The following is an 11,700-nucleotide window of genomic DNA, read 5'->3' as shown; positions in this document are numbered from 1 at the left end:
TTCAGCAGAGGCAGCTTACCTTGCTTTTGAGCTCATCTTCCAGGGAGAAGTAGACAAAACGGATGCAGGCATTGACCAATCCATCAATGAGGCGGACAATGTCAAGTCGGGCCTGATACTGAGACGAGACCATTCCCATGAAGATCTGTCCACTCAGAGCCTGGATACAGTCTTCCTTCTCCATCACTTCCCCAATCCCTTCTTCAGGCATGCAAACAACACGCAATCACATTGAGACACAAGGGGCCACACCAAACACCCAAAGACACAGTACCCAGAAACATGCAGATACACACACACAGGAGGAAAGATGAAGAGACATCCATTTGTCCCAGCACACCCAGTCACAGAAGTGGTATCAGGACATCCCCACATGTGTGACCAACAATACAAGCACGAAACAGTGAGCATGGAAGGGAAAAAGACAAAACAGAAGACAGGGATCAGTCACAAAGAACTGGGGCAGAAAGGTAAAGGATATGTGCTGCATAATGTTCACATGTGCATGTTAAACACATCGTTCTGTGCTTAAACAACATGGGGAGTCTAGCTGAGGCAGAGTGGCATCTGAGTACAAGGGGCTCATACAAAGGAACTGGAGCATATTCCCTCCAGTGACACTGTAGATGTTCCCAAAGAGCCTGCAAAGGCCCTTTGACAGGCTTCCTTCACCATCACCAGCTCAGCTTGTGGTGAATGGGAGCTGGATGCAGCATGAGGAAAACAATACAACACTTCACACAGCTGCCAAGGTTGCCACAGGTGGGGCTGCAGAGTGTGCTGAAAACACTCAGTCACAACTGCCTCCCAGCAGTTGGGAATCCCATAATCCACATGTTACAGAATGGGAGACCAAGGCAGAAAGAGATTAGGACTGGTTTTCCAAAAGAGCCTCCTGGAGTTATGTGCTTATTTCTCAGGTTCATTACTGTGCTGGGGGAGATGGACAATTCACCTGGTGGGAACTGTTTCCTCCAGCACAGCAACAAAATCAAGGGAGAACAGTCACATACCATCATGCATGTAATTCCTTTGAAAAACCCAACATGTGTGATTTCCATAGAATGAGACAAATACCAAACCAAGTATTGAAATACCAGAAATCTTGACTGCGAGTCGCCTGCTTTAAGAAATAGGCTTCCCTCAAGTAGAATTTCTCTGCAAGCATCAGTAACTTACTTAGAAACATACCTACCAGCTGCTACATCCTTACTTCCTCTGGAAATGCAGCTACTTCAGAAACCCTTAGTTCTCAATTTCCATCTGCTGCTCTGAATAACAATGTTCTTACAGCTCTAGACTGATCAGAGAGCAAGCACCTGGCCCAGCAGCAGAACTTACTATAGACAGCACAGAGGGGACATACCATCTGAGCTCCAGCTATTCCTCCGACTGCTCTGCTTGATGGGGGTTGTCCCAGGGAGGTCACAGCATGTGAAGATAGCATTCTGCCCAGGGACCTGCACCAGTTCTATGCACTTGCCATTGAGCTGGGAGGACAAGGCACAATGCATTGGCTTGTAGGCAAAGGCAGAACAGTATCCAGAGAGGCAGGCTCGCTGGTAGAAATCCAACACCTTCTTCCTATGTGGAAGAGAGAAAAACCAGACAAAGTTAAGCAGAAATATGCCTCATTTCTGACAATGGACACTGCAGTTCAAGGTAGAAATCACCAGCTGGATACTTGGAAAAGTGTATTCCATGAGGAGTGATGAGAGGCTCTAAAAAAGCCTTTCCTTCCAGTTTGTTCATTTTCTAAGCTACAGGCACTAGAAACAACAAACTAGGACAACAAGAACACGTATTCCAGCAGGGGCAGTGGTGAATGTTTCTGTTTGCTCATCAGATTGTTGAGTCTGAACACAGTGCTCTTTGAATACACTTATTAATGTGATATGCTCTATATGGCTGCCAGATGACTCCAAGGAAGTTCACTGCATGACAGCAGAAGCTTAATGCATCAGAGAGAATTTATCTGTAGGGAGATAAACACCCAGGGAGGAACTGATAACTCTGACACCAGTATCTATTGCAGAGATAGTTACAGCAACAGACTTTTCTCCGACCCCCTTTCAGATTTGGGTCCCAGGAGCTGTATATGAAGTCTCCATTTAGTCAATATTCAGTCACTGGAATGGTGTAAAGTTCCTTCTGTAAGTTGAAATCACAAAGGAAACAAATTAGACTATACATGGGATTTTTCATCAGCTTCTAAGATGATATTCCAAAAAGGACCAGTGGGAGTTTTCTTACACGTAAGGATAAGCAGACTTAGAAGAAGAATAATGTGCTGCTGGTCAATGAAACTAAACACCACTGCTCTGCTGTGCTGGTGGGAGCAGAAATTTAGCCTGTAGATGAGAATACAACAGTGTCAGATGTTGCAGCAGGACTAAAGGGTGTGATGCATTGAGGTGGACTGGTTTGAAGCTGGCAGCAGCAGGTAGAATTGATCACTCTGCATTTTGTGTAAGGCAAGGCATTTGTCTTGAACAACAACAAAAATTATCTGCCACCAGCATATGACCTGATTATAATTCATGGTCCCACTACATAACAGAGTGCACTTAGAAGAGGCTCATGTGTTAAGAGATACTTAAGTCTCTTTGTCTTACAGCCCCACAGATTGCTTGTTGCTATCTCTTGTGTCGCTATAATTTCAACAATTCGTTATAAGCAGAAATGGCTCCTGTTCATAACCTGCTTGAAGCTTCTATTAAATAGCTTAATGAACACCAGGCAAGGGAATTTTAACAGACGGTGATCTGCAATTGCACCCAGTGGCACAGTGCCCACCTGTCAGAGCCAGAGAGCGGGTAGATGTCGGTACCATCCCAAAAGTCTGTGCAGGCCTCGAGGATGAGGTCAGCTGTCCCATGGGAAAACATCTGCTCCGTGCCTGAAGTGCAGGAGAACAAGTCAGCATCACACATACAGGCTCCCAGTTAAGGGATATCATTCCAGCTGCTCCCTTCTTTGTTAAAAGCAAGTGTTCAAGCAAACTGCCTTGATGGACTCCAAAAAGCCCCTTTCCTCTGTTATATGTCTCCAGTATCCACTAAGAAATTATTCAAGACTGGATGATATGTGTTCAGCTGCTATTTGTCTAACTGTGAGTTCAGACAAGGCTGTGATAAAACGTGAGCCACGCAGCCAGTTCCTATTTGCCCCTTGCACTGTTGTAACAATTCTGCTCCTACGAGTGGGATAATATCTTGCTCCTGTATCCACAGAACAGCAGAAAACTTCTTCCTGTGTGCCTCTTCCCATGAGACTACAAACACCATTGATGAGCCTGTGAGGATCAAAGTCTACCTCCACTGGAAAGTGCATTCAGTTTCAGGCCAGGCGTGGATCTAAAAGGTAAGAGCTATTCTTGAGTACCTTCCATCCAAGCAGCATAAGATAGTTCTACAGTGTGACCCATTAGATCTGTTTCACAAAGGGTCCTGAAAATGTCTTAAGTCAGGGTGGGTCAGAAGTTCAGCATAACAGACTCTGGGTAACTCCTGTTGTGATCAGAGGAGAACCACAAATCAAGACACCACAGCTTGCCCTGGTTTTCTCTTCCACTCCTTTCCTCTATAACACAGACTTAAAATCTTCTGTTCCCTCTTGTAGACAGGGGTGTTAAAAAGTGTTTCTCAAAGGTGTGTGATAGCACTTGTCTGATGCAGGTCCCAGGCATGGGACACAAGGTAATGGATGCTGCCTCCCCCTTCACACTCCCTGCTCCCTTTCACTTGCACTGACACATTAACATTGCACACACGTAGACATCCCTGTGGAGGTTCCCTCCTCCAGCTGCTCCATGACTTTGCCCCCAACAGCTTCAAAGCTGATCTAATGGCAAAACCTCACTGCCAAGAGAAATGAGCCCAAAGGCTCCTCGCAGGCATTGCTGCTGAGTCCAAATGCTCCCACGAGCTGGTGAAAACAAAAGCCAGGAATACCCACTGGCACAAACCAGGCAGGGACCTTCAGGAACACAGGAAGATTTTCCAAAACAGAGCAGCTCTCTGCTATAAATAGCCATCACAGGCCAAGTTTATCAGCAAAACAAACCTCCAGCTAATAGGAGCTGTGTGTGAAAGGAGGAGCCTGTCTCAGGGACACAAAGGAGCACTTGTGCCAAACTCTGGTTAATTTTATTGTTTGAACACCTAATCCTTCCCACCTTGCTCCTAGGGTCAGATAGTCCTTGCTAGGAAAGAAGGAGCAAGAGATGTTTATTGATTCATGCAAAAACTATGCCCTGGCCACAGAGCAAGGGCATGCAGATGATCACAGACATATCTGCGTTCATGCCTGACAGCAATTGCAACCCATTTCCCATTCAGCAGCATCAGTATCCTGCACAACAGTCCTAAGGGGTAAATGGCAGTGACAGCAAGCACTGTAAACTGGAAGGAGTTCATTCAGTTTTCAATGCCAGTAAAATGAGCTCAGCCTCTTCCCTTCTTAAATCATGAAGTTGAAGGCCAGGATTTCTCTGGCATGAGGGAGAAAACTAATGAATAGGACAGGGAGTATGACAGCCATTCATGAGTGCTGGGACTCATTAGGAAGAACCAAGCTGCTACAGCTGAGCCAGTGACACAGAGCAAAAGGAATGGAAGAGTGCAGCTAGAGCAAAGGCAGGCAGAGATGGTATCAAGCCATTTTATTCCACTGAAGATGACAGTGAGCCCCTCGTTTCCGTGTGGTTCCTATGGATTTGGGATGAATCGCTGCCAGATGGCGAGACACATATTTCCATGGAACAGCAAGGGAGCATACAGATAAGCTGCCTCCTATTTCTGCTACAGCTGTAGGATTTATTATGTATCTCCCTTTGACTTCAGCACGTCCTGGGAGTGGGTGGATTCAAAGATTTATTCACAAATAATGGATCAGGAGAAGTTAGTTGTGATCATCTGCTCTGACTCTGCACAGAGTCATTTGATTGCAATGTCATCTGCACAATCAGATGATCACAGATTCCTGGTTGTACACCTAAGAAAGTTTCAAGGGACAAGAAGTGTTCCAATGGTTAACTAACCCCACTGGCAAAATTCCTCTTAGAATGTGCTCTAGACAGTGTAATCCAGGTCACACACACATTTGTCTGAGCTCCAGCCTCTAAACTAAACCATTTAAAAAGGAGGATAAGGAGTTGAGATGAGGCAACATCAAACATTAAAGGGGTTTTGCTACAGTGAGAATCAGAAAAATTCTTGCTCACAAGGGCAGGAGAGCAGCAAGCAGGACAAATGAAAAAGCTCCTCCTCAGGTTAAGATAAAAATTTAAGAGGAATGGGGCAAGAGAAGCCAGTTTACCTGGGAAACCTCTGGCCAGCAGAATAATAATGGTTTAGATTCAATATCGAACATATGCCAACTCCAGAGAGCCAACTTCAGTCCATTTTAAGGCATTATGAAGAGACTAAGAGCTCTGACAGGCAAGCTGTTAAATATTGCTCAGGTGCTTTACGACCTCATGGTACCCAGCTATAATTCCTTTCCATCCTAGCCCATTCCTATGAGATCAGGAAGCATTAAGAGTGGAGAAGTCAGCGTGGCTCCAGGTGTTGTATGCACAGTCACCATGAGTTTGCATGGGATTTCTGTGATTTCTTATTAATATGCAATACAGAAATGGACTGTGCAATGGACTAGACAGCTCCCAAAGATAATGACTTTTGACTTGGACTATCAGAAGGATGAGCATCACTAGCTAAAACCCTGAGTAATACTCAGCCCTGTGCAGTACCAGTCTCACTAAATAAACCCCCCACCTGGCTCTGCACTGCCATTTGATTCCAGAAAACAGGTTTACTAGGTGCTAAGATAATCCTAAAAAGTTATTTATGATCCTGGAGTAAGCCAGAGCTGGGAAGAATTCCCCCCCTTCAGTATGCCATAGCACTGATCACTAAGGTTTGGTGAGCACATCTCTACTGACCATGGGCAGAGCAAGGCTACAGTGACCCCACACTATTCCAGTCTGACATTTCCTAGGCTCTTTGCAGGAAAAGATCCTCCTGTACCAAGCAGATACCCAAAGGAAGGGACAGCCTTACTGGTAGTGGTGTCCTTCACAAAAAGGTTGATCATGTGGCTCAGGGGTGGTCTCCTCTTGGTGATGGATGAAAGCTTCCCCAGGATTGTTTCCTTGACCATCTCATCACTTGGCAAGCGGTACAAGGCCAAATAGTTCTCCTGCTTGAAAAGGTCTTTAGCACCTGGTGTGAAACCTGAAATGTGAACACAACAAGGAGAAAAAAACAGGCTCTAAGCAAAGCAAAGGAAAGGGCCTTCCTCCTGCTTCTGTGCCACCTGCTTTGCCCTTGCTCATTCTGACATCTCCCCAGCAAAAGGTAGGTGAGCTGGGCTCACTGTGCAGCTACATCAAGCTGGCTCAAGATCTATGATGAAAATCATTCAGAAGGACTTGATGTTATCAATAATTACAGCTTTCATGCTTCTGGTTCACTGGAGAGAGGAACTGTGACACTGAAGGACAAGCACAGCAGTGAATACATCAAGAGCTTCCAGATTTTCATCCTAGTGTTACAGCTCACTTCTTAATCTCCTCTGTGCCTTTGTTTTCCCATCTATAAACAAGCTGAGGTACCTCACATCATTTATACCCAAGCTCCTGATAAAGCATTACTGTAAAACCAGGGCATCTGTCTGTCCATTAGCAGGTATTCTTTGTCTCCTGTTGAGACTGGCAGACTTGAGCAGAAGAATTCCAAGACTAGCCAGGGCTGGCTGGGAATATCCTTGATGACATTTGTTCTTTTGATAGCATCTGCAATGTCAGAACTTGCCAAAAGCAATCTCTTTAAAAGACTCTTCTGGCAACTGAACAACAGAGTCAGGTCTGTAATTTCACCTTCCCAGCAACCAGGGCCGGGGAAGTATTTTTCTTGTGCTCTCTAAGGATTAAGTGTCTATTGACAGCTCTGATTTCTCTGTGTCTGCTCATCCAATTTCTCCTTACCTATTAGCCTGGCAAGCTCACAGAGGCCCCAAGGCACGTGCACAGGCAGCACTGCATTGTGAGTTTCCTGCAGGGCAATGTTGCAGAGGTGGTCAGAGAAGCGGCACAGACGCTCGGTCACGCTGGCATTGCAGAGATTGAGCAGCACATTCAGGCCCAGAGGTTTGAGGGAATTCAGGTGCATGTGCCAGTTGGAGTCATCAAACTGGATGCAGGAGGGGTTCTGCTGGTCTTGGGACAGGCTCAGCATCTCGAGGTGGTAGTCACACACAAAGTCTTCAGCCTCACAAGTCATCGCCTCGCTATCACCAACAACCTGGTCCAAGAGACAGGAAAATTCCAGTTGGTTACAATGAATAAAGCTTGAGCCTAGAATCCCACAGGCAATTCCCAACTAAATTCCCAAAAGGGGATGCTCTATAGGTTTAGGTCTGTCTTACAGCAATACAAAAGACCACTTGTGTGCCCCTTCAGTATGTCTTACCTGTGTATGTTCCTCTTCTCCACCCTCTGTGTCCTTGCTAAAACTCACATTGGACCCAGAGGGATGCTTGCTTCTGCTTGGCTTTCGGTGGGCATGAGCATCAGGAGCCTTTGGAGGGTCACTGGACCAGTTGTTCCTCTCTTGCTCATTGGCCATGTGGACTGTGTCTGCCAGGGGACCAGAGAGCAAAGCGTCTCTTTCATGGGGCTGCAAGAGACCAACAAAATGAACAGTGGTGATTCAGTGGCTGAACATGAGCCACTACGGATTCACCTGCTGCTTGAGGACTCCTGTAGAAGAGGATCTCATCCTCGCTACTTCTTTATCCCTTAAGCAAAGAATTATAGCATAGGATTTCTCTACAAGCAAAGGGCCCCTATATAATACCACATCGTGCAATGTCAGTCAAACTATGATCAGAGCCAAAATACTGTATTATGGATTATATATCACTCACCTCATCTTCCATCTCAGGATGGCAGAAAGACCGTGTAGAGAGCTCATCAGTCAGATCTTCATGGCTATCATGAGGTGGTTCTACCTTCCCACTGAAGAACAGAACAGTCTCTGGGCTGGGGTTTGGCCAGGAAAGAATTCCCTGCTTGTCTACACAGCAGAGCACCTAGAACATCCCACAACACCCCAAGAAAGCAAAATCTCAGTGAAAACATGTCTCTCTGCTCATGCACAGTTGTAAATATCACAAGTTTAATACACACATGGGAGAATAGACAGTCTCTCCTGGGCCAACCTTCTCTGTTTAAGAAACTGCACTCAATAACCCTCCAAGAATTCCTTGCTCTTGCAGGATTGAGGGGTTGGTTAACACCAGTTTTATCTCAGGATATTGCAAAACTAGGCATGAAAACCACAGAAGGAAGCAACTACTCAGTTAGTACCTTATGAGGACCTACCCAGCTGGTTCTTGATCAGGAGACAAGAGGGTTATGGGACCAGAACCAGAGCTGGAAAACACAGACATCCTGTTAGATGCCATGAAGTATCTCTAACCATTGTTTTAGCCTGTAAATGTGCTGCTTGGACAGGACAAGACAAGACAGTTATCAACTCTTCTACAAAGACAGATGCCTGAAGGGTTTCTAATTCCAGCACAGTGAACTGACTGCTAACAGCCTATGCTCAGGGAAGGATGATGTGAACGATGCAAATGAAGGATTCATATAGGACTCTTCCTTCTAACAACCCAGCAATACTCACAGTGACAGATCCCAGACTATGGAGCAAGCTGGAAGTGAAGCTCAGAGTTGGGGATTTGCCTTTTAAAACACAGAGGAAGTGGCTCCAGATACAGCGTATCATTTCCTGCCGAGGGAAGCAGAGGACATCAGCCAGTGAAAGGCTCATTCAGTGCAAGATGAGGGGAAGAGAAGGAAAAAAGGGAGTATGACATTACCTGCTTTCAGGTTCAACACAGTGATACACTGTGAGATAAACATCAGTGTCTGTGGGAACCTGTTAACTGATACAGTGCTGATGTTCTCAAGGGAAAGGCATTTCTCCCCCCTTCGAGAGGATGCTAAGTGACAGTGATTGAATTGAGAATTCACTGAAACTACCTTTGTCTACCCAAAACCACAGGAAGGAATTCTGAAGTGATTTTATTTGAGGTGAATCTTAGTATGTTTTCTTAAAGCAACTCTCATCCACTCGGGTTATAGAGTTTAAGGCCTTAAGCTTATGATCACCATATGGGTGGGTAAATGTACTCACTGTGCTGAGGTGACTTGCCCAAGGTTACTTACAGAGGCAGCGGCAGTGCTGGAAACAAAGCCAAGGTGCCCTGACTACTCCATCTTTACACAGGAATTGTAATCAACATGGTAATAAACTGAAAGGGCTATTATGCAAAATGAAAATGTCAAGTTGGCACCTCCATATTCCACACAGACTCTTGCAGAGGGAGTCTGGATGGTGGCAACCAATCCAGGCACCAGAGCTGTGTATTTTAATCTGTGCACTCCTAAAGCCAGGTTTGCATTGCAGTGTTCTTTTACTGCTTTTTTAGCTGCTGTTCTGGAATGCTGTCACTGCAGAGCACTCCCCCCAGAGCTCCTCAGATCAAGTTCCTTAGATCCTAAGTGTTAATACAGCCAGAAGCTCAAATGCAAAACAATCAGGTAGAAAAAAAGCTCTTATTTAAACCAGTTTCTCATAAGCAATAATGTTATATAGGTACAAAAGGGAAGAAGCAGAGCTTTTCCTGTGAGGAACTTCAGCTCAAATCACTCCCATTGAACACAGCTCAACTAAATGAACTGTCACAGAGAGAAAACAAACTATTCAGCAAAGGAAGCACGTGTGTGTGCATCCATGTGCATGCCTCTGTGTGGCTGGGAGCAAGGAGATACGAATTGATTCTTATAATACCTAGGGATTTTAATCACTCCTGGAGTCCATCTGCTTCCTTATGGGAAGGGGAATCTTAATGCCAGATTAGACAGAAGAGTGTCTTTCCTCCACCCTCCTGTTTAATCTGGATGATTCAATTTATAGAGTGGCCAGATGCAGTTCCTCCCCCAGAAAAAGGTCCTCTGAGTGCTTATTTGCCCCAGCTTTGGAGGCACAAGTAAAGTGCTTAAGCTCATTAAGGAGCCTATGAAAGAGCATCAGGCTTTTAAAAAGCCTGAACAGCCCATGGACCCCTCTTTGCATTTGGTTTTGGTGCTGCCCACCATCCCCTCTGTTCTTTAGTTTTGGATTGAAAAATGAGGTTTTTCTGGCCCAAGGAATATACTTCTTTCTGACACACACCATAAAAAGTTTATTTTACCCCTGGAACAGGAGGACTTGAAAGAGATATTCTCTTCAGGACACAAAAAAGTTGCTATCAAACCATCTGCAATATGACTGTATCAGTCACCTCAATCTCTGGTCATCAGAGCAGCATTTACATAAGAAGGTGCAAGGGAAAGACATGCAACCAGCAAGTTAAAGCAGCAAATGAGTGACAATGAACAACTGGCTCAAGTAAAAAGGGTTTAGGAACAAGCAGAAGATCAGAGAGGAAGGGAAATGATATCATGAAGTTGTGCAGTGAAGACAGAAGAAAACAATTCATAATAATAGTACCTGAGAAGATACCATCTCTGTGTAGCTGCTGAGAGTGTCCTCTGAAAACTTAGCAAGCTGCAGCAAGAGAAGAGACCAGTTACTATAATCGTGCTCAGAAATGTGTCATGAGGAACATCCTTCCCTCAATACTGTGCCTTCAGAGAGGAGAAAGCAGGAGTCCTGCTCAGTGGGAATACCAAGGCAGAGCAGTAATTCATCCAAGCAATTAAGTCCTTAATGGACTATGTCTTTATCTACTTGTGAGGCACAAAGTGCTTGGTGCTGTACGTAACAGAAGACACATAGTCATTACCTAAATGTCTACATAGAAAATAACAGCAATTAGACCCAGAGGAGGCTGTTTCTGGATGCTTATTCTTAGACAGAAAGAGCCAGGACAGACTGATCTGGTTTGAAGCTATATGGGTCAGTTAAAAGAAGGGAGCTGGGAAAGTGGGTGTAAAAGCAGGTACCTGGAATACACTGGACACAGAGGAACGAGGTGATACAAATGAGATGTGGATAGGAAATGACATTATAGCAGGGCACTACCATGGAATTATCTTGGAATTACACCAGGAAATTTACTAACTCAAAATCTGCATCCAGCACAAAGGAATTCCACAGTAGATGTTGTTTTGAAAAGCAGTTTAAATTGAAGTATATTGATAAGCATCAGTGCATATGGCAGTTACATTTGTATGTAAATAAAATAACACCCCAATAATAATGCATGTATGTGGCACTTTAAAAATGGCCTGTTACCAAGACAAATTCATCAGGAATAATTTAAACTGAGAGCTAAGAAGGAGAATTAGAACCTGTTTAACAATATCTTATTAATGTTTTAATAATTGTATTAATATTTAAATATTTAAAATCAAAAAGTCCCATTTTGAGTGGAAGTGAAAACAGAAGTAAAAGTTAACATAAAAGTTAGATAAAGTTTACCAGTAGGTAGTTAAAACCAGTCTGCTGCTTGTTGAAGACAGACATTGCAAATGGCATTGCAGGCAAGGCAGATGTGTTAAGTATTGCTATTCCTTATCCAGCGGTACAATCATACCATATGATAACCACAAAGTATTTTCCATTCTACCATTAGCTACTGAAAGTAACTATGTTTAAATGAGCAGGTCTGGACAGCTTTCTGTTC

At 44.4% G+C, this 11,700-nt stretch overlaps 1 protein-coding gene across 1 annotated transcript in view; it reads right to left on the bottom strand.

The window, feature by feature from the left end:
* KIAA0195 (KIAA0195 ortholog) overlaps positions 1-11,700 on the bottom strand; it is a 28,544-nt gene that overhangs the window by 8,921 nt on the left and 7,923 nt on the right. The window contains 9 exon segments of the mRNA XM_010011745.1: positions 20-201; positions 1,367-1,584; positions 2,797-2,899; positions 6,063-6,236; positions 6,989-7,271; positions 7,473-7,679; positions 7,930-8,094; positions 8,691-8,795; positions 10,563-10,619. Coding sequence (XP_010010047.1) covers positions 20-201; positions 1,367-1,584; positions 2,797-2,899; positions 6,063-6,236; positions 6,989-7,271; positions 7,473-7,679; positions 7,930-8,094; positions 8,691-8,795; positions 10,563-10,619 — 1,494 coding nt within the window.

The sequence above is a fragment of the Nestor notabilis genome, unplaced genomic scaffold, assembly GCF_000696875.1.
Source record: "Nestor notabilis isolate BGI_N333 unplaced genomic scaffold, ASM69687v1 scaffold23573, whole genome shotgun sequence".
Taxonomy (NCBI): Eukaryota; Metazoa; Chordata; class Aves; order Psittaciformes; family Psittacidae; genus Nestor; species Nestor notabilis.
This window is presented reverse-complemented; position numbering and strand designations above follow the sequence as displayed.